The sequence below is a fragment of the Thamnophis elegans genome, chromosome 9, assembly GCF_009769535.1.
Source record: "Thamnophis elegans isolate rThaEle1 chromosome 9, rThaEle1.pri, whole genome shotgun sequence".
Taxonomy (NCBI): domain Eukaryota; kingdom Metazoa; phylum Chordata; class Lepidosauria; order Squamata; family Colubridae; genus Thamnophis; species Thamnophis elegans.
Window position 1 is genome coordinate 41,889,671 of NC_045549.1, and position 23,110 is coordinate 41,912,780.

At 36.0% G+C, this 23,110-nt stretch overlaps 1 protein-coding gene across 2 annotated transcripts; it reads right to left on the minus strand.

Annotated features, from left to right (window-relative positions):
- Nucleotides 1–5,998: 5,998 nt before the first annotated feature.
- On the minus strand, nucleotides 5,999–22,983 carry ADAD1 (adenosine deaminase domain containing 1). Of its 2 annotated transcripts, XM_032224740.1 has the most exons (12): nucleotides 21,992–22,983; nucleotides 21,514–21,731; nucleotides 17,113–17,295; nucleotides 15,489–15,656; nucleotides 14,206–14,289; nucleotides 12,927–13,052; nucleotides 12,712–12,835; nucleotides 11,999–12,169; nucleotides 11,352–11,578; nucleotides 9,316–9,553; nucleotides 8,976–9,108; nucleotides 5,999–7,379 (listed from the first exon to the last, which is right to left on the minus strand). In XM_032224740.1, the coding sequence occupies exons 2-12, from the start codon at nucleotides 21,719–21,721 to the stop codon at nucleotides 7,266–7,268; spliced, it is 1,776 nt and encodes a 591-aa protein (XP_032080631.1). In that variant the 5' UTR covers nucleotides 21,722–21,731; nucleotides 21,992–22,983; the 3' UTR covers nucleotides 5,999–7,265. The 2 variants fall into 2 exon arrangements, with proteins under 2 accessions (XP_032080631.1, XP_032080629.1); XM_032224738.1 differs by having other exon boundaries at nucleotides 21,514–22,983.
- Nucleotides 22,984–23,110: the final 127 nt, after the last annotated feature.

The window sequence follows — 23,110 nt, forward strand, 5'->3', positions numbered from 1 at the left end:
TAAAGAACGGTTGCAGGAACTGGGTTTGTCTAGTTTAATGAAAAGAAGGACTAGGGGAGACATGATAGCAGTGTTCCAATATCTCAGGGGCTGCCACAAGGAAGAGGGAGACAAACTATTCTCCAAAGCACCCGAGGGTAAAACAAGAAGCAATGGTGGAAACTAATCAAGGAGAGAAGCATCTTCTAAGGAGAAATTTCCTGAGTTAGAACAATTAACCAGTGGAACAACCTGCCTCCAGAAGTTGTGAATGCTCCAACACTGGAAATCCCTTCCAACTCTGTTATTCTATTTTATTCTAACTCTCCCCAAGACATTGTCGTAATTTCTATATCATCTCAATTTTCTACATCACTCTCTTTCTGCTGCAGGAAATAATGACATAGATAAGAGCTAACTGATCTTGGTAGTTCAATATGCAAATTGGTAATCTACCTGAAGAATAATATCAGTGTTCCACACTTTCCAATGAAAATGGATAAGCACCTTCCTCAACATGGAAAAAGAAAACTCAGCACAGCAAAAGAAATAAAAACTAAAAACTAATTCATTAAGGAGCTTAAACAGAAAATATGACTTAACAATAAAAAGGCCCTTTTCAAAAATCTTAATTTAGTCATGGCCTCCCTCTCTATCCCTACACTCTAAGAACTTCCATTTTGTTTACAGTATCAATAAAAAGTGATAGAAGCAATGAACTTACCAAAATAGTTGGAGAGGATCCAATCCTTTTGCTGTATTTATAAGTGAGTCACTGAAGCCTAAGCCCTAAGGGAACCAGGAGCTTAAAAAAAAAAGATTTCTGGAGTATATACAAGTTACAAACTTGTGTTAGGAACCTTATTTGTCATCAAGTTGTCAGGTCTCCTTGGTAACATAGTATTTCCTCTTAGATCAAAAGGGGCCCTATTTTGCCCTGTTTGCCACTAAACAATACTCTAAAATTTCTGAGTTTTTAAAAAAAATTACAGTATGCTACAAAAGCAATTTTTCACTACTATTCAGTTGTACCTCCGGTTGATTTTTATTGCAAGTGGATCTATTTTAATCACTAGAAATTTCTTCACAATCCTTTGTATCTTGTCTTTTCCACCCAGTGATAGAAAAAATGTTTTAATTGTGCTTATCTGCCCAAATGCCAAACACTAGCATGAACAAAATCATAGAATTTTGCTCATTCAAAAATGAGCCCAGGGTTCGATAATCCATCTGCCATTTTATGTTTTCCATTACCTTATCTGGTAGGTCCTTTTAGTTTTATTAGACTTTTATGACCATCACCTTAAAGACTCCAAAGGCTGTTGAGTCCCAAGGGCAATGTTCTTGAACTTCATGCCTCCTAAAATACTAAAATGAATTTGTGTGACCAATGTAGCCTCATGGAGAAAATGGATGATTTCATTCTGTTTAGGACTAAGCAATAAATTAAAAATTAATTTTGAACTAATATACTTAATATTAATTAAATATATTATTTTATATCAAATAAGGCAATGATAGAGCTCACCACTTTACAAACTTATTTCATTGGAAATAAGCAGTAAATAAAAATGCATTTTTAACAGAAAAGAGAGGCTTGCTTATTTTGCAATAAATCTCTTGAAACCTGGGTTTAATTTTAAAGACTGCCACTCTCATATATCAAATGGTAGAGTAGCTGAGGGAAAATCTCTAAAAAAAACCCAACCTTTCTCTTAAATTCCTCCCAAGTTTCTACAAATAGCAGAATATGGCCAGGCTGTAAGTTCCCAGAGCAGCCACACTGAGATAGCATCTGCTTTCTCTTCCAGTATGGTTATGTCTCCTCTCACTCTTGCAATTTTTTGCTGTCTTCTTCCTTACAGACTTTCCATCCTTCTGGTCTATGGCAATTCCTTCTAGAGAGCTAGAATCAGAATCTGGGAATGAAGCTGCCTCACCTGAAGGCAAAAAGAACACTTTTAATACAGGATGCTAAAAGTGTTACTTGTGAGATACTATCTTCCCAGTACCATCTACCTATCCAGTTAGATCTGGCAGAAGAAGCAGTCTCTATATTCTATCCACAAAATTGTCACAATCAGGACTCAGAATGAAGTACTTTTAATCCATCCTATGAAACATCATCTCTAAAAATCAGACTTCTCTGACCCTGCTGGCTTTCCATAAGGCACCCAAAACCTGGCTTTGCCATCAACCAAAAGCCCTCGATTTTATGGGTGAACCCATTTGATGGTTAATTTGAATGTTTATGAGTTTTCTTGGCTGCTATTTTTTGTTATTTATGTTGTTTTTAATTTTGGTTGTATTTATTTTTATTCTATTATAATTATTATTAATCAAATACACAACTGCATCACATAAACTAAATTGAATGAAGATGACAATGTGGCCCCGTCCAAGATATGTCCAACAGGTTACCAAATCCTATAAAGCTGCAACTCTGTGAGGTGGTGTTGGAGTTATCTAGGCTCCGATTTTTATCCCCTGAATATGAGTTCTGATCACTTTGGTTTTCATAGCTTCCATGATCTTGTTCTAGGTCATATCTATCTTGAAACAAATGATTATATACTAACTTTTGGTACAATGGCAGCATGATCTAAACTTGGAGGACATTGTTATCAATCCACTACAGAGATAGTATTCTGCCGGTTCGCACCGGTTCAGGTGAACCGATAGTGGCGGCGGTGCAAGGCTCCACCCATCCACCCAGACGTCATCACGGACCTTCTGCGCATGCCCAGATGTGCTGCGCGTGAGTGAAGCGATCGCGTGGGTATGTGCACTCCCGCTACTGAACTGGTAGTGAAGATAAGAGGATATCATTCCTGGTCCATTGCTATAGTCAGGTCATTATTTTATTCATTTAGTTATTATTAGATTGTGTGACCGCTGCATAGGTGATAGGCCAACCAAGCTGATTTGACACAGGCGTCTTACTGAGTCAAATAATTTATTAAGAGCATTTAGGGATTTCCTCAACAATGATTATACTTGATTGCTTTCTGGAGTTCAATGTTAGGTAAAGCACAAGGCAAGATTGCATCCAATTAATATCTGCAGTCTCAGATCCCAGTGTCTCCTTAATGTCTACGGAGATTCTCAATCACCCAGATCATGATTGTATAAAGGAGTACATTCCCCTTCCATTCCCCACCATCTGGTCAGAGCTGAGGAAGCTTCTTGGATGAAAAGAGAAATGTCTTCAAAGAAAAACCAGAAAGTCCAACCACCTCTTGAAAAAGCACCTTTGGGACAGTCTCCTTAATTCCCTAAAGAACCCCCAAAATGAAGAAACAGCCGCATTGAATTGTGGCTGTTCGGGAAATGATAGCCACTTCTAGGATCACACCATGAAGCTCAGCGAGTGGCTTGTTTAGCTAATACAAGCTCTGCAGCATTCCACAGCATTCCAAAACAGCAGAATGCTGCAGAGCTCGAGTTAGTGAAGCCAAGAGGCTTCTTCATTGCTGGGATCACACTGCACTACACTGCAATCCCACATGCGGCCACCATTTTTCAGGCGGCCACTTCTGGGATCATGCCATTTGGCATGTGACTGCAGAAAATCATCCTGGAAGCAGCCACTCAAAAAATGGCAGCTGCTTGTGGGATTATGCTGTGCAACTCAGCAATGGAGAGGCTTGCTTCTGCAGTGCCAGAAAGCTGTGCAGTGCAATCCTGGAAGTGGCTATTTTCTGAGTAGCCATAATTCCATGTAGCCGCTCAGAAAATAGCAGTTTCTTTCAGGCTAGAAGGCCTCTTCCAGGGCCTTCTACTCAAGGAAGCCAGTGCTTCTTTTAGTAATCTGTGTGATTTGACATTAGGAAGAGAAGCGGTGGGGGTATTAATTCCAGGACTACCTGTATACTGCGAGCCTTGCTAAGAGTTACCTAGGGTTATCCATGTGCCTGGAAATGAAAGATTTATCCATTGACTGCTGTAATAATTTTCTGATGCTGTTTGCAGATATTATTTTCATTCACTCAAAAATGCCACAGGGGCAGTCTTACAACTTTACTACCAGTTTCCAAGAACAATCAAGATTCTTTTTTTCTTCATAAAAACTGTGGAAGTGGTTAATATTCCCTAGGGGTTGGTTTCTTTGAGTGACTAGATGAAGTGTGGGGTAAGATTTTATTTGGTAAATGATCAATTTATTTGAGAGATGGGGAGATACCAGCTTTGAAGAACATACTGTATGTTTCTGCCTAAATGGGGCATTTCTGAATCCATTTGTACTTGATACTTTATGATGCTTTGGTAAGGCCACACTTGGAATACTGCATCCAGATTTGGTCGCCATGATGCAAAAAAGATGTCGAGACTCTAGAAAGAGTGCAGAGCAGAGCAAGAAAAATGATTAGGGGACTGAAGGTTAAAATATATAAAGAACAGTTGCTGGAATTTGGTATGTTTAGTTTAATGAAAAGGACTAGGGGTGACATGATAGCAGTGTTCCAATATCTCAGAGGCTGCCACAAAGAGAGAGTCAAACTATTCTCCAAAGCACTTGAGGGCAGGACAAGAAGCAATGGGTGGAAACTAATCTAGGAGACAAGCAATCTAGAACTAAGGAAAAATTTCCTGAGTTAGAACAATTAACCATTGGAACAATTTGCCTCCAGAAGTTGTAAATGCTCGAATACTGGAAGTTTTTAAGAAGAGATTGGATAACCATTTGTCAGAAATGCTATAGGGTTTCCTGACTTAGTAGGGCATTGAACTAAGGTCCCTTCCAACTCTGTTATTCTATATGTTCTATCTTTTTGGATTAAAACTCTCTTGCAACTGTGACTCATGCCCTTTTACTTAGACTAGGCATGTCCAACTGATGGCCCACAGGCCACATGCAGTCCTGAACAGCTGGCCCACATCATGATAAAAAGTATATTTAAAAAGGAAGTTTTTATATACATTAACTATATATTTTATATGAGACCCAAGAAAATTGACCAATTCAAGATGCTCACGTAAGCACTTTAAATATTACAAGGCTTCATACTATGCTCCAGGACTGTCTGATTAAAATCAACCCTTCTGAATATCTGCCAGGGTCTTTAATCCATATAATGTAAAAGGACTTAAAACCAATTAGTATTACTATGTAATGATAGCTCTAAGAATAATTTATGAATTGATTAGTCTTGCAATCTCATAAATAAGATGGTTCTACATTATTTGCCCTATGGTTCAAGGAGCCCCCCCCCCCAATGCTTTGATTTCAATAGTTTAAGGTTATCATCATAAATTCATGGAATACTTTTATGGCAATTGTTATTGTTTCTACTTTTGTAGATTGCATTTTGATAAATTGCAGATTGTTTATATACCACCTGCAAAATTCAATTATATATAGCAGGGGCTTCCAAGCCCTGGGCCATGGACCATTCAGAACCAGGCTGAAGTGGCACGTATGCATGCAGGTTTCACTTGCATGCGCAGTGGACAGATGAACCCACACAGCTCCATTTGTGTGAGTGGCAGATGCACATGCCTGCCGCTTTTGCAAATAGAGCTGCTCACATGGAACCATCCCCTTTCTCCCCATCAGTCCACAATGCTAGAGAAGCTGGAGATCGCTGCTATACAGGGTCATACAAATAAATACAAGCGCTAGGAACAAGCGCTTTTCTATAAGTCTATAGACAAAGAGATTTGAAAAAAGGACAATGTCATTCACTTCTTCACAATCCTAGCAAATCATGTGACTGTATAATTGTTCAACAAGATACAGATATAGAATACCCGCTTATTACTTGTTGAATGCTTAATTTTACGATTGGGAAGAATCTCTCCAAAGCTCTGTTGTAATACTACTTGGAAAAAATTGCTCCAGGGAAGGGGAAATGACTCATTTTCTTATAAAAGGAAAATTTAGACAATTCTTGATTTATAGCAGAGACCAGTTTTACTGGAAAATACTAAGTCAGCAAAGAAATAAGCATTGAATATTGCTAATTTTATTATATATTTATTCCAATACACACAATGAAGTAAAGTAAAAATGCTTGTACACAAATTCTTATGCTAAATTTAAACATAGTAATTCTAATCACCCAAAAATTAAAAAAAAGTTTTGACTTTCAGTGTTTGGTTGCTTCATAAATAAAAGGAAATAAATTATGAGGGGTATGGTCTCTACAAGGCGCATAAATACTTTGCATTTATATACAATTGCATAAACAATCATTTTCAGTAACCATCATGAAGATTTCTTCTTGAACTAAAGACGAATCCATAAAGTGAATTATCCAGTACAGGATATATTATAATCTTCTAAGGTTATATTTACTCCTTCAAATAGTTTTAAACTGTTCCATAGGGCCGTTCTATAATACTTTTACTTCAATGAGAATATTTAACTCTAAGGGTTGCCCCACCCTCAACATAGTTTAACTTCTAAGGAACATTCTCTTTTGCTTCTAGCTTTGCATTTTCTGGCTTGTTGTCATTTTCGAGCAAAAAATACTTTATGGGCTTGCAGTTTCAAATAAGTGTTTCAGTATATTAATGAACTATAAAAATTAGTAGAATCATGCTTATTTTACTAGAAGTGTAGTATTATTATACAAAGCAGTATCCACATTAAGTCTTAAGAATAACAAAAGGAGTCAAATTACAAATTAAATATTTTGAGATACCCAATACATTTTCTAAGTTGTTTCTATTAGTAAGCCAAATATTGTTTGAAAGTTCTGCAAGTTACAGAATTAATTCCATAATATACAGCAAGACCACACACTTTGTTCAAAATGTATTTGTAGGCGTTTACTCTTGTAATGCAAGCATAATTTGTGTAGTTTCCTGCAGATAAATTTAAGTCCCACAACTGAAAAGGGATTTAAACCCACAAAGTTTCAATATGATTAACAAGGTGAACTGTGGCTTTTTATGCCAGAATTGCACATAACTTTTCAGAAAGCAAGCCAATGACAGATAGCTGGTTCTGCAATTGTAGAACATGGTACAGATCAAAACTATTGTCAACCGCACAATATTTTCCCAAAGGTACTCCTCAAATTCAAAGTCCTTGAGATAGCAGTTTGCAGCAAATACACAGCACAAAGTAATTCAACTTATTATTTTTACACAGACAAAGAAATAAAAAGGCCTTCATATATTAACTAAATAGTATATTTATTTTGCTTATGTTTATGCACTTTTTTATCTATCAGCTCATATTACTGGTCAACACTGATCCACAATCATTAACCAATTAAAAAATTCTTCTCAAGAGCAAAAACTCATTTTTTAAGTCATAGAGCTGGTATTTTAACCTTTTACATGCTGAAATTTTCAATATGTGGAGACTTCACAATCCAAGACCCATAACCATGTTGCTCCAAGTAGGACTTCAGCAAGTATTTTGTCCCTTGGTAAGATTCTGCCATAATCTAGATAATAAAAAGAAATACTGGGGAATTGATAACAAATTAGAAAGAAAATTTAACAATAACCCTTTTCAAGAAATGCACTTTATTTCTGATTTTTAACTGATGTAATAGATGGCTGGAACTTTTTCTTAGATCTTATACTGTGATTTTTATGGTTTTGACTTTTTTTAAACTGTTTACATTTTGTTTTAAGTTAGAGCTGTATATCACCTGTCACATGAATGAATGATCTCAACAGAAGTTACTACAGGTACTTACAACCATTCGTTTAGCGACTGAAATTACAACATCATTGAAAAAAAGTGACTTATTACCACACTTATGACTTTGCAACATTCCCGTGATTATGTGATCAAAATTCTGGCACTTGACAACTGGCATGTATTTATAAGTTACATTGTCCTGAGGTCATATGATCATTATTTGTAATATTCCCATCCATTTTTTGACAAGCAGACAATGGGGAAAGCCAGATTTGCTTAATGACTGCATGATTTGCTGTAACAACTGCAGTGATTCGCTATAACAACTGTAGCAAAAAAGGTTGCAAAATGAGGTGTAACTCCCTTAACTGCCTAGCTTAGCAACAGAAATTTCCGGTTCAACTGTGGTTGTAAATTGAGGATTGCACTACATGGAACATAAATAGTAAACAGGATTGGGATTCATTGGACGGAGGATATAAAAAGATCCTAGGGTTGTCTACTGGTCCTATAGTTACTAAGAATGAAACTGAGCTTGACATTACTTTTTGCTTTCCACAATCTATTAATGTAGTAGTTTGGAGGAATAGAAAAAAGCCTTTGCAGATCGTATAGGCAACACCAATTTTTTTTTTATCATTGCTTGAATAAATATTTTAGTTGCTAAATACGAGTTAACACAAAGTTTGCCTTTAGATGACAAAAGAGGTATATATTTAGTTTCTTTTCCATTTTGTGATAAATCCAATTACAGGTGCCACTATAAAAAAGCACACATAGTATGGAATGCTTCTCTTTACATGTCCTAAATTTCTCCAGGCCACAATGAAATAGTACTCAATAATTTCTCTTATTTGTTGTAAAAAGGAAACAAGGGAGAGAAAGATGGGCAGAAATTCTGAAAACAGTTACTAACTTAAATAAAAGTGGCTTGTTTTTGATATGATTCCTACCTATAGACTAGGCAGTATCATAAAGTCATCCTGTGAAGTTAAGGCAAGAAACATGCAGATCCACTTTCCAAATCTAATATCAATTCTGCAACAGATCACAAATAATGGCTGTTTTCTTGCCAATACTTAAATCATACCATGATTATTACTTACCATATTTTTCGAAGGGGGGGGGGAAGAGAAAAAGTGACTAAAAGTGTCATTTTATTATACTATTGTGTTTGCTTGTTTTTCTGATGCTATGGGAATAAAAATGAATACCTGGTAGGCAGAATCCCCCCCCCCCATTTTCTTCCCCAAAAACTAAGGTGTGCCTTATACTCCGGTGTGCCTTATACTGAAAGATGCGGCAGCTTTGAAGCCAATAGTTCAATAGCTATAATTCTACATTAGAAATTATGACACTTTTATTAGAGCACATTTATATTAGCTAATGTTACCTTTGCTTCATGGTAAGTTGTTGCTTTATGTAAATCTTCTCTCTTTGATTCTTTAACCACTAACTTAAAGCGACTTAGCATTGCAGCTTTGCAAAGACGACTTGCCATTGAAATACCACTTTTGAAGGGTGAACTAGTTTTGAAAAAAATAGCAATGAGCATATTCCAACAATTACCACTGGTTAAAACTGTAAACTATCATTACATAATAAAATTGAAAATTATTTTGAAAGAAGTCTCTGTTAAAATTATTTTAATAAAATTAAGATTTTTATTATGTTTCTAAAGAACAAGTATGTTAGTTCATATTTTATTTAAGGGACTTTATTGCAATACTAACCTTTCAATGATTTTTCCATTTAATCCATCTATCACCTCCAGCGATAAGTCCCCTTGTGACCAATTTACACTAAGAGACCTCTGGTCCAGGTCAATCTGCACAGGGTATGCAGCAGTTGCCAAATTAATATGAGGTCTATTCACAAGATAGAACACCGGAAGTTTTTTACTAAGTGCATCATCTATGCGTTGTTTGATGGCTATTTCTAATCCTCTTGTACTACAGCAGTTTGCGTCACCTAAAAAAATTGAGATTCGTATCACAAATATTAAAATGAAGAAATTAATTCTATTGTCACCATCACTATAAATATTAAGATGAACTTGTATAAAATTACAGTAGACATTTATTTTTTTGCAAAGACACTGACAACCTAATATTGGCAATAAAATTTGTGTTTATTATTTCAGTCCTGATTAAAATGCTTTTGCAACTAAATAGCAGATTCACATATCAGTTAAAATACATAGATCTCCTAAACCATTCATTATAAAACAAGCATCAGGCCATGGACTGCCTATGAATGCATACTGAAATTTTGCATACCTTGTTTAGAAAGTCAAAAAAGTATTTTTAATTGAAAATAAAAATGTAGCATTTAAACCTGTATTTCTTCTCTAACAAACTTCACTCATAAGTCATGTGAAAAAGATAAATACAATCCCAGATTAACAATGCATGACATATTACAGTCATCATTTTACAAAAAGAAAAGCAAAATGGAGAAACCACCTTTAGCCATAACTTGAAGTAATTGTTTTCTGTATGACTTTCTCACATCATTGTGGAGGAATTTTGGTCCACTCTACTTTACAACATTGCTTCAATTGATTGAGTTTTGTGGGAATTTGTTTATTCACAAGTCTTTTGAGGTCTCACTACAACATTTCAATTGAGTTGAGGTTTGGACTTTGTCCGGGCCATTGGAACACCATGGTTTTCTTTTTCAGCCATTCTGTTGTAGATTTGCTGGTGTGCTTGAGATCCTGTTACATGACCCAATGCCAGAGAGCTTTAGCTATCGGCCTCATGTTTGTCTTTAGAGTATTTTAATAGAAAAGTTCATGGTTGGCTCAAAAACTGTAAGATGCCTAGGTCCTGTGGCTGCAAAACAAGCCCAAATAATCAACCACCAACATGCTTGACAATAAGTATGAGAAGTTTGTGCTGATATGTGTTGTTTTCACCAAACGTGGCACTGTGCATTCTGGTCAAACACCTCTGCTTTGGTCTCATCTGTACAAAGGGCAGCATTCCAGAAGTTTTGTGATTTGTTTAGATGCAACTCTGTAAACCTAAGCCATGCTGTTATGTACTTTTTTTTAGAGAGAAAAGAGGCTTTCTTCTGTGATCCTTCCAAGCAAACCATACTTGTTCAGTCTTTTTCTTATTGTAGTCATGAACTTTAACATTTAACATGCTAACTGAAGCCTATGGATTCTTGAGATGTAACTTTTGATTCCTCCCCCCCCCCCCTGCAATTTTTCTAAGCATTTGACAATCTGACCTTAGGGTGAATTTGCTGGGACATCCACTTCTGGATGATTTGCAACTATCTTGAATGTGTGTCTACTTATAACAATCTTCCTCACTGTAAAATGATGGGCCTTAAATTGTTTGGAAATGGCTTTATAACTCTTCCCAGATTGATGGGCAGCAACAATTGCCTCTCTAAAATCACTGCTGATGACTTTACTCTTTGTTTGTATTAACACTTCTATGCTGGAGATCAGCAAACTTCTAAAATCTCAATTTTTATAGAAATTTGCTGATGATCAATGAATGAACTTGATTAGCAGCACCTTGCTGCTACTTAGCCTCTTCATATCTATGAAAGCAGTAAAGGTGTAACTAGTTTTTTCCACATATGCCTGGTACATTTTGGCTTTCTTTTTATAAAATAAACAATGACATGGTATAACGTCATGTGTTGTTGTTCATCTGAGGTTGTATTTACCTACTTTTAAGAACTGCTAAGTACCAGATGATTTTTACTTATGTGCTGATATGCAGAACTGTAGCAATAATTTACTTACCAAGAATTATTGTGCTAACATAAATTGGCTGAATGAAGTGACTCAGTAGGGCTCCTTGAACACCTAATACTTCCCACCTTGTCAGTTTATCACTGGTAGACATGCTGCTTATTGTGGCAATTTCAGCAGGACAAAAAGCTGTGAGATAAACCTTGCCTTCAACAACCACATGAAGACACAGTTCTTCATCAGCTTCAAATGCAGATACTGAGTTTGGATTGAGGTGTCTACAACAAAGGATATAGTTCAGTGCTTACATATCCCAAACACATAAGAAAAATAAAAACAATATTTTAAGAGGATACAAAACACTGAAATAAAAGCTAGATTGAAAAGTATTTTATTGTTCTTCTATTTTATCACGGTATAACAAATTGAGGTGTTGGACAAGGATTACAAAGATAGAGATTCTAATCCACTCTCAGCTACAAGAGTTCAATGGATAGCTTTTGGACAAACTACCTTACAGAGTAGCTTTGGGGGAGCAAAAATAGGAAACAGCACTATGCCATTTTGGGCTTCTAAACACAATGAAATATATAAATTAAATAAACAAAAAGCCTCAGGAATATATAACTAAGAACTTGTTTATAAGGGAAATTGTGTATTTTAATGAATTCTGCTTTACCTTTAAAAACACTACTTACAATTTGGACTTTATCTGAGCAGATCCTTTTGGCAACTGATTCATGTAGAGAAACACTTTTACATTTGGTTTTAATGTAAGCAGGTTAGATGTTGGTTCAGCACAAAATATGGATTTGTCCATCATAGCAGGATTTTTACTGTAGTAAAGTAAAAGCTGTCTATAAAAATACCTTTAAAGAAATATTAAAATTTTAGACAATAGATATTAAAGCCATTATGTGATTTTTCTTTAAATTTTGGAATATTTTATATAAAAGGACGTAAAAACAATTATAGCCAAATGAAGGTTGAAGTATGATGACAATAAAATATATATACACACACACACACACATATACACACATACATACACACATACACACACACATATACATATATATGATTTAAAATATATAACCATATGAATTGTAGGTGATGACTGTGGAAGGGATGTATGAAGGTTTTTTGTAAGCAATTGACACACTTTCTACAATTTGTAATGGAAGATGGTTTTGTGATGGTTTTTGTGTTTTGTTTGTCTGTGTTTATTCAAAAATAAAACATTCTTATATATAAAAAAGAAATATTAATATTTTAGACAATTAGATATTAAAGACAAGTCTTTAAAACCCATATTAAATGCAGTTGAATTTCTATGAACTTCAACACCATAGAAGAATTACATAAATGTAACTGGGGCGAGGGGGGTGGGAAAGCATCATTATATACGTACCTAAGTAGAGAACGCCTTGCAGTAACAACTGCGTGACTATCATGCAACACTCTTCCATCAGGATGACTGCATTGGCTATAGTTAAATTCACCTGTTCCAACAGCTACCACTTCAGGTTTTGTAGCTATGGGAAAGAAAGAGTAATTTTTTGTGTGTTTTCAGGCTAAAAAGACTACCAACATCTAAACCATATTATTTTCGGGAAGCATGCCTACCTCTTTCAATTATGAAGGCAGCTACTGAACTGCTACAACTCTGGTACTCTGGATACTTATCCACCAAATTATCGAATGTTTCTCTGACAACTTGAGAAATTTTTCTATGTGCGAGATGCTGCCCCTCTAGTAAGATATTTTTTTTAAAAAAGTAAACAAGATAGGTAAGGTTTTTTAGCTATACTGATAAAATCATTCAAGAAAAGAAAGAACATTAAAGTTTGCATTTTTCAGTGCATAAATAGGGTAACTTGTGAGTGGAAAATCATTTTCTTGAAATCTCTAGGCTTCCAACTATTTATCTTGATAGTAAAATTGTACTTGGAACAAATAACTAATTAGAGAAAATTTAACATTATGTAGCCAATTATTTTTATCCCTCCATCAAAGCTTAGAGCTTTGAACTACAGGTGGTCCTACCTTAATGACTCCATATTCGGGGACTGAACTTGCAATGATGCCGTATAGTGATAATTATCACTGTTCTTTGTACTTATATCAGCAACAACAGCTCCATGATTGCAATCCTGGTGCCTGGCTCACAATTACAATAGTGCAAGATTTTGTAGTCATATGACCACTATTTTGACCTTCTTGCATATATTATTGCTCCATCTAGCTCCTAATACAGAATTCTCTGCCCACAATCATCAGAGCTGTCTCTCTCAAATCCAAGCCAGGCCAATCCATTTACCCTTGAATCAGAGGGTTGGAAAGGCCCCTCAAAGTCTAGATCCGGCATGTCCAACTCCTGGCTCGAATATGTCCCTTGATAGCTAGTAATGCTGCCCCAAAATATAAAAAATAATAGAAGTTTAAAAAAATACTTTTAACATTCTATCATCCATCCATCCATCATCTATCTATCTATCTATCTATCTATCTATCTATCTATCTATCTATCTATCATCTATCTATCTATCTATCTATCTATCTATCATCTATCTATCTATCTATCTATCTATCTATCTATCTATCTATCTATCTATCTATCTAGTATATAGCCCAACACAATTCCTCTTCACTCAATGCGGCCTAGGCAAACCAAAAGATTGGGCAAACCCGATCGCATCGCAGGCCGCATCATATGTATCATGATTTTTTTTTTTTGTCTTTGTGGAGCTAGGATGGGCATGTTTATCTGCAACACAGATAAGCAAGCACTTAACAGACTGAAAATTTAATGCCGTCACAGATACTGCATTACTTCATCAATAAAATGGATAACCTATATGGATTAATTTAAGTGTTTGAAAAGAATAAAACAGCACATTCCTACCATAATGAATCTTTGTAAAATAGGCAGATTCTGTTATTTGAGGTTTGGTTGCATGTATAGTTTCAGCAAAATTTCTGACAGGACCTGCAAACATAGTAGCAGTTATAAAGAGAAAACCCTTCCACACTACTAAGGTAAAAAGCTATCCTTGAGTCGCCCCCCAAAATATATGCTGGTATGAAAATTTCTGTCTCATTACTATTCTGTCTTTTTTTTAATTGAAAATTTTAGAAAAAAAAACTTTTACAAATGTTTACCTCCCTCCCTACTTCCCCCCCCCACCCCCCAACCTCCCCACCCCGACTTCCCAGAACCAATACAGGGTATAAATCTTTAACAAAGATATTCTAAAATAAACTTAAAGAAACTTAGTATCATCTTTCATTTGAGCTTTAACTCCTCTTTGCTAGGCTAAATAGATTATATCATTCCTTGTTTCTTCAGTCATAAACTATCTGGAATTTCTTAGTCCCATATTTATTTTGAATATAGTCAATCCATCTTCTCCACTCCAGTTTGAGTGATCCTTGAGATATGCTGATATTTTACCCATCTCTGCTAGGTTTGTTACTTTTAATGTCCATTCTTGAATAGTAGGCAAATCTTCCTTCTTCCAGTATTGATTACTATTCTGTCTTGACCGCATTGAAACCGGGCTAACCAAATGAGTGAAGCTCCCATCTGCACACATGCGACATGCAGGCAGCATGTGACACACACACACACCCCTGCTCAGGTTTTTGGAAAAACCTCTAACCATGGAACGTGTTGTGGCCTGTCAGCGGCCAGCAGAGCTGGCAGCAGAGTCGGACAGTGAGGAGGATGAGGAGGAACATGGGTGAGCCCTGAAGGCTGAGGAAAACTCAGACGAGGGCTCTGCATCAGAGGCAGAGAGGGAGCTAAACAGCAGTGAGGCAGAGGAACAGCTGGAGCCTGTTCCCAGTGTGTGCATGTGCAGAGCTTCCAGAAGACAAGAACAACTAAGAAAGCAGGGTCGACTTAAAGAGTAAAGCCACACCTTTGACCCCTCCCATAGGAAACAAAAGAGGAGTGAACGGAGAGTGGGCTTTTGCAGGAAATAATATGTTCATTCGGTCAGTTCAAGAGTGGTAAATTATGTCTGCTTAAGAGACTCTGTGCCAAGTTTGCCTTACATGGGGTTGGAAACTAGTTCTCTAGTTGGGAGTTGCTGCACTAAACAGTTGGGGCGATATTACTTCCATCACTCAAATTCCAATTGCACACAGACAATATCCATTTATGTTTCAAGATAAAAGCTTTACCTGGATTTTCCAAAGCTTTTGGTTCTCCCTCTTCCAATTGCAGAATTTCATCAAGAGCAAGTTTTGCTGCATTTGATTTTGATTCCTTTTTATTTTGGCCCAATCCAGTCTTATACTGAATGCCATCAACTACAGCACAAAAAGCAAAGTAAGTTCCCAAGAGATTTCCTTCAAAATGCAAAAAGGAAAGCAAACATTTACTTCTAGTTTCATAAATTAAGATGTTTTCATCCAGTTTTAAATACGTTTTACTAATATCAAACTCTAGTCTACCTAAATTTAGGAAAAATAAAAAAATAAAGGTTATGATTCTCAAATATATTAGCACTTCTGTAATTTTCTGTCCTCGTCCAAAACGTAATCACATTGCCATTATCTTGTCAATGTAACAGAATAATTGAGACACGTTTAAATATTCCAAAATAGATTGTTGACAGTTGTTTCATACCACCAAATAAACCCTTTTCCTGATAAATGGGTGAAGTTGGGATCCATTTACCAGTTCCTAGCATCATCAGATTTCTACACAAGAGAATTTTAGATTTTATCTAGGTGATAAGAGACATCGCAACAACCTAATTTAAGTCTGGCATGCAATATCATACTAAACTATTGAGAACAGCAATTGAAGAGATCTGACTTCACAATTAAGCCTATAGAACAATGTGAATATTTGACTGATAGCATTTAGATTAGCCATTACATATTTCTCAAATATACTATAACAGGATTTCTGAGTTTTGGGATCAAGATCTTTCATTTGCTTTCAGAGTGATTTCCTATAGTTTAATTCAGAAAATATGTTAACTCGGCTTAGTTAATTTAGGAGTGCCTCTATAGTAGTTGGGATCCATTTTTATTTTCTTTTGTTGGAAATTTAAAAAGTGCAGCAAGTACTTAAAGCCTCCTAAAAGCGTAAGGCACCTCTAATCTTTTCCCTATTTTTCCCCCTTCGCCATTTGTTAAGCCACTGGATTAGAAACTGGGAGACTATGGGTTCTAGTCCTCCCTTATGCATGGGAGATGACTGGATGACTTTGGACCAATCTTTATTAACTCTAACCTCAGGTTATTGTTCTGGGGAAAAAATAGAGGAACATACAGTACCTTGAGTTCTACAAAAAAAGGCTGGATATAATAAATATGAATTACTTACTCTGGTTTGTCTGTGGATCTTATAGTTCAGGGGTGTCAAACTCACGTCGTCACATTGTCGTCATGTAACGTATCATGACTTTCCCTTTGCTAAAATGGGGGTGGGCGTGGCCAGCATGTGATGCATCAGGCCTGCAAGCTGCGAATTTGACACCACTGTTATAGATCGTATGAATCTTTGGAAAAGAACCAAAAAGGCCAAAATGCCATCATGACATCAGTTAACCTCTCCTTAATGCTAGTATAAATATACAGTATACAGCCCCCAGCTGAAAAGAATTACCCACCACCAGGGTGCCAAACTTTAGTTAACTAGTTTCTTGTACCCCAGAGGAAAAACCAAGTCAGAGTCCTATATGCAGTTTATTTACGGCAAACCAGTTTTCTAGGCTTTTCTGATGTACACAATACATATTTCAACATCCAGCTATTAGGACAGTGCAGATAACTTACAATTAAAAAAAATTACCTGTTGCCACAGTTTCCTTTAATTCAAGCTGTACACGCTGCATTTGTGCAAACTGATGCAAAGCTGAGACTGGATTGATCTCTCCTCGCTTGTATTTTGCAATAAATTCCTTTGGAATTTTTTTGGGGGGAAGTGCAGTAATTGGAATTATAGGCACAGTTTTAGTATATTGATAGTCATGACCTAAAGTGTAGTGGTAAAAAGCACAAAAAAAAAATGTGAATCACAGCATTTACTTGATCTGAAACATAGTAATCTTTCATTATTTATATTTGTTCTCTTCCAAAAATTCTTCTTTAGAGTCTATTTACAAATGAGACCCCCCCCCTGCATTTATTCCATTTTATTCTTGATCTGCCCCTTTAAAGAACCTGTACATCAGTGGTTCTCAACCCGTGGGTCGGGATCCCTTATGGAGTCAAACGACCCTTTCATAGGGGTTGCCTAAGACACATATTTTGATGGTCTTAGGAACCAAAACACCAATTTTATGGTTGGGGGTCACCACAACATGAGGAACTGTATTAAAGGGTCGCGGCATTGGGAAGGTTGAGAACCACTGCTGTACAGGGAAGGATAGAACTTTTAAGTTATTTAAAAAATACCAGTATAAGTTTATCAAGATAAATACTATATGAGAAAATCAATAACTAATAAAAACAATTATATAATTATATATATAACATAATGAAATGCTTGGGTATCCTGAACTATAAACACATTAATATGTATTAGTGGAGCAACATCCAAGAAGAACAATTCAAACAGTTGTGCCAAAAATTTGTCTAGCTGTATCAACAGCTAATATCAGATGGATAATAATATTCAAAGTACTCTGTTAATGAATATTATGTATGCAATGTATGACGTAGAAGCAAGTGCTACCAAATCTGTCATACTAGTATACGTGTAGCCAAATTACCAACTGTACAGATTGAAAATGTAGGTCTCACAACAGGTCTTATAACTTACTATGAACAACATGAAAATTGCATTGAAAATATTAAATGTATTGTGTATCATAGCCTGGTAAGAGATCTAAATGGGAATACTGTATAATAGTAATAAACTATGTAGTTATTGTGAAACAATTTAACAATTAATATCTTGCTAATTAAAGTTTGAAGATTCTAGGAAGAGAACCATGGAAAAGAAAATAAGCTTAATGCCAGGAAACTAGCAGTACAGCTACCATTCCTTTTCAGATTTTTTAAAAATAATACAATACAATACTGTGTAGCAGTGTACAACAAATGATTTTATATCCCAAATTATACAGCATTCAAAATCAGATTTTTAAACACAATTTTTATTTTATTCAAACATTAAAACACAAATTTCAAAAACAGAAAAATACAAAAATTAAACAATGCTACACCCAAAAAAGTTCATAAACAAGACAAAACATATACATAAATTGAAAATCCCCCAGCCGAATAACTCATATATTTCAAAAATAATAACTAATCCCTCTTGTGAAGCAAGTACACAAATTTCCATAATATTGTTAACCAATCCACTTAGCCTGGCATCTATCTAATATATAAAAACATATTTAACAGATAAAACCAACAGCTGAATTAAACTTCTAAATATTCGGTTAACAATCTATTTATTGCATTTCATTCACAGAAAGTCATAGCAATCATTATCTCTGGTTCATCCAAGATCAAATATTCTCAAATGATTCTTAATAAGGCTTTTCCTTAAGACATTAAATGAGATTTTTTTCTAACAATTGGATTTTATTTTGCAAAAACATAAGTCTCTGTTGTGGGTATCTCCACAGCATTTGTTGTACAAAAAAAGTCTCCTATAAATTGTAAAATAATATAACATTTATTTTCCTATTGGATGTAGTAAATCAATTCCAATCAATTCTAAAGAAACCAGATTCTTTATATTGATCTGTTTTATATCTAATGACAAGTAACATTCAATTTTCTTGTCCATGGAAATTCTGTCATCCAAAGGTGCTATTTTTCCCCCCAAAAATTTGACTGGACTTTATTTTTTTTCCTTTGAAAACTTCCATTTCTCATCCAAGTAGCTTCTTCAGTTTTCAAAGGAAAAAAACAAGGAAGTTCAGGTGCCTTTTGAAAAAAAAAAGAAGCAATTTTGGGATATTAGTGTCCATCAAAAAACATAGAGATAGGGCAAATGCTCCTGACATATATTTTAGGAACACCTGCCAAAAGCACCAAAACCTGGTTCAATGACCGTGGGATTACTGTGCTTGATTGGCCAGCAAACTCGCCTGACCTGAACCCCATAGAGAATCTATGGGGCATTGCCAAGAGAAAGATGAGAGACATGAGACCGAACAATGCAGAAGAGCTGAAGGCCTCTATTGAAGCATCCTGGTCTTCAGCTCAGCAGTGCCACAGGCTGGTAGCTTCCATGCCACGCTGCATTGAAGCAGTAATTGCTGCAAAAGGGGCCCAAACCAAGTACTGAGTACATATGCATGCATATACTTTTCAGAAGTCCGATATTGTTCTATGTACAATCCTTGTTTTATTGATAGCATGTAATATTCTAATTTTCTGAGAGGGTGGATTTGGGGTTTTCATGAGCTGTACGCCATAATCATCACAATTATGACAAATCACAGCTTGAACTATCTTGCTTTGCATGTAATGAGTCTTATCTCATATATTAGTTTCACCTTTTAAGTTGCCTTACTGAAATAAATGAACTTTTGCACGATATTCTAATTTTTCGAGTTTCACCTGTACTGTCTTTCATATGGTTGGAAGTATATTGCAACAGTTGAGAATTGCCACCAGGCTCCTAAGCATTTCATCAAAAGTAGCATGTTACGAAGAAAATTTATGGTTCTCCATAGAGGTGGAGATAGCATGACAGACAAAAAGTAAAAAAAAAAATCCAACATATACAGTGCCAAGTAAAAAATGTCTTGCCTCAAGAGAATTGATTTCAAAAAGAAAAGCTAATCCCATCTAATGCGAGAATTTAGTCTTGCCCATGAAATCACCCTTGTGAAAAAGAGTGACTTGGAACAGGTCCAATGGTTACCTTAGCCTCAAATGGACTGTTCAGATTTGATCCGAAAGTAAAACTGGAATATCCGAATACTGACCTCAGTAAAAAGAATATAGTGGACAGTTTTCCACTACTATACTGTAGTTACATACTGCAGCTACATCTTGCTTTCCTCACTATTACCAGTGTTCTCAATCATGGTTAATTGAGGATATGTGGACTTTCAACTCCCAGCCAGTTATTTTCAATATTATTTTCAAAATTCTAGTATTTTACTCCAAATACTTTTTTTTCTTTTAATGTTCTGTTCAAAGATAAAAAATGGCAATATACTGATTTTGCTATGGTCATTATTAAATGTTGGAAAAAGAACTCTTTTTGTTAGATATTACTCTTTGAATCAGATGCTTCTGTAGAACAAGACTATCCTATTTTGCAAAAATGTTATTAGAGGAGTAAAATAGTCAAGATATACTTTAAATTCAAACTGTACTTTGATGCCTGTTGTTTGGTTTGGCTAAAAGAATGGGCGAGAATAAGAGACTTGGAAGGTCATGAATTAAGATCTGGACGGCACGGTTACCCATGGTTTAATGAAGTTAAAGTAAATGTTGATTTCAGCCACCATTTTGTCAGACTTGCCATTTTGAGAGTTTGAAATAACTATAAAACAAGGTTTTCCATGAAGGTGACTCTTTGGGTTTCCCCACAGGAAGTTTTTTTTAAGAAAAAAATGGTGAAGAGGTCAAACTGGCAGACTTGTAGTAAAATAATCTTTCAATTTAGGTGTCCCTACCCTCAAATCTAAGAAGGAGCTGGAATCAGGTGGCCATGTCTGCCATTGGTTTACATATCTACAATTGAAAGAAAGATTTAAAGTAGACAAAAAGAATTATGGGTTTAACTTTGTCAAATTTGAACAGGAAATTCTATTGTGTGGTAGTGATGAACGTTTTGCTAAAATCTATAAAATGTTATTGAATTTAAATTTGGAAAATGAACAAGTAACGCATGGTATGAATTCAGTGGGCAAGGACCTCGAGTATAATATAATGCTTAAACAATGGGAGAATATGTGAAATAAAGGTTTAAAATATACATTAAACTATAATTTAAAAAGGAATACTTTAAATTGTAACCAAGTTAATCTATTAAGTCAAACCCACCAGGCCTCATTACACTTATACACCAGCAACTGTATTATGGTATTACCTTTAAGGATAAGAATCTACCATCCAAAGATTGGACCAGGTACATATCCATAGTTTAATCCTAGTCCTAGTTTATATGCATTTACTAACATTGTCAATAAAATGCTTTAAGTAGTACCAAACTCCTAATTCCTTAATGTTGATAGGCAACATAATAGGGAAAGCCATCATTCAAAACCAATACCTGTAATAGGGGTCACCTTAGACGCCAAGTTTGATACACTGGATGTTTCTGGGATTAAAAACATCGGTTTAGCATTCTCCGTTTGCCGAAACAAACTACTGTGAGACGAAGACGGGACGGAAGGTTGGGTTGGCTGAGCAGGCAAGTTCTTCTTCAACATTTGAGCAAAACTAGGCACCCTAGTAACCTGAGCCCAGTCATTTGCCATCCTTTCTCACCTAAAACCAAGTCGAAACAACAAAGAGCGTTATTTATCAGTCGGGCATTCCGGCGTCAACAAGGCGGCCCTCGGTGCGCCAGCCAAGCAATTGGGAGAAGAATGGGCGGGGAGAGGGTGCATTGGGGGAAATGTGCCACCCTTAGGAGACGAAGGCGGCCACTAAACCCTCAACCCACCCAACGAGCTCCAACGGAAACTCCGCCTTCGAGAGAAACTACACGAAGCTGAAAAGAAAGCGCGCAGAGCGCGGGACCGAACCTCTGGAGTTCTAGAATCCCACGCGGGAAAACGCCGTCTTCGCCGTCTTTTAAGGCTGACGACCACGTGATTAACACTTATCTTCCTCCTCCTCCTCTTCCCCCGCCCGACGCTTTAACGTTCTTCGACGTCGGCTTGCTGCTTGGGACGCCCCTTAGAAACGAGCGTTCCCAGCCGCTGCAACAGAGCGGAGCCGATTCTGTGGAAGGGTGTCGGAACCCGCGTCCTCCTCCTGTTCCGTTGGAAAGGAAAGGACGATTTTATCTGATCCCGTCCGTTTTTAAGAGTAAGGGTTGCCGTCCACTTTAAGAAGCTGGACGAATACGGAGAGGGAGCTTCTGAAACGGGACAGTCTTTATCCCGAGGCGGAATTAGCGGGGAAAAGCTACACCTGCGGGATCTAGCGCGACTTCGCTGAGTTTTACCGAGTCTGGCTGGCCCAATATATCTTTACAGCCTCCGCTATACATAATGAATATACATGTTCATTTTTTTTTACAATGACTAAATTAACGGACCAGCGAAAACGCTGCGGACGTACTATATTTAGATTTTAGTAAGGCATTCATCAAAGTAGACTACAACCTACTTTTGATAAGCTACAAGAATGAGATAGATAGCATTAATAGATGTATTTGTAAACTGATTGACAAATTGCACTTAACCAGTAAGTCCTTAATGGTACTACATCTACATGGAAGAAAATAGACAGTGGGGTACAAGAAGATACTCTTAGGCCCAGTACTTTTCAATATCTTCATAAACAATTTAGATGAGGGAACAGAAGGGGAATTCATCAAATTTTTAGATGACACTAATCTGGAAGAAATAGCCAACAATATAGGGTGTACACATACATACATATATAGTTCATACATATATTTGCCAATATTCATTTGGATCCTAAGGCTATAATCTGGGATGTCGATTATTCCTGCCATTAGTGTATGTTATTAATTTACATTGAATTTAGAAGGAATACTGCAATTCAATTTAATCTTTTGCACAGGAATCTTAAAAATGTGTGATCAAGATATTCTAAACTATTACATTTATCTAGATATTATCTATTAAGTTGGTATTCTGGCGAAAGTAACAATGGGTACAATACAAGTTTTT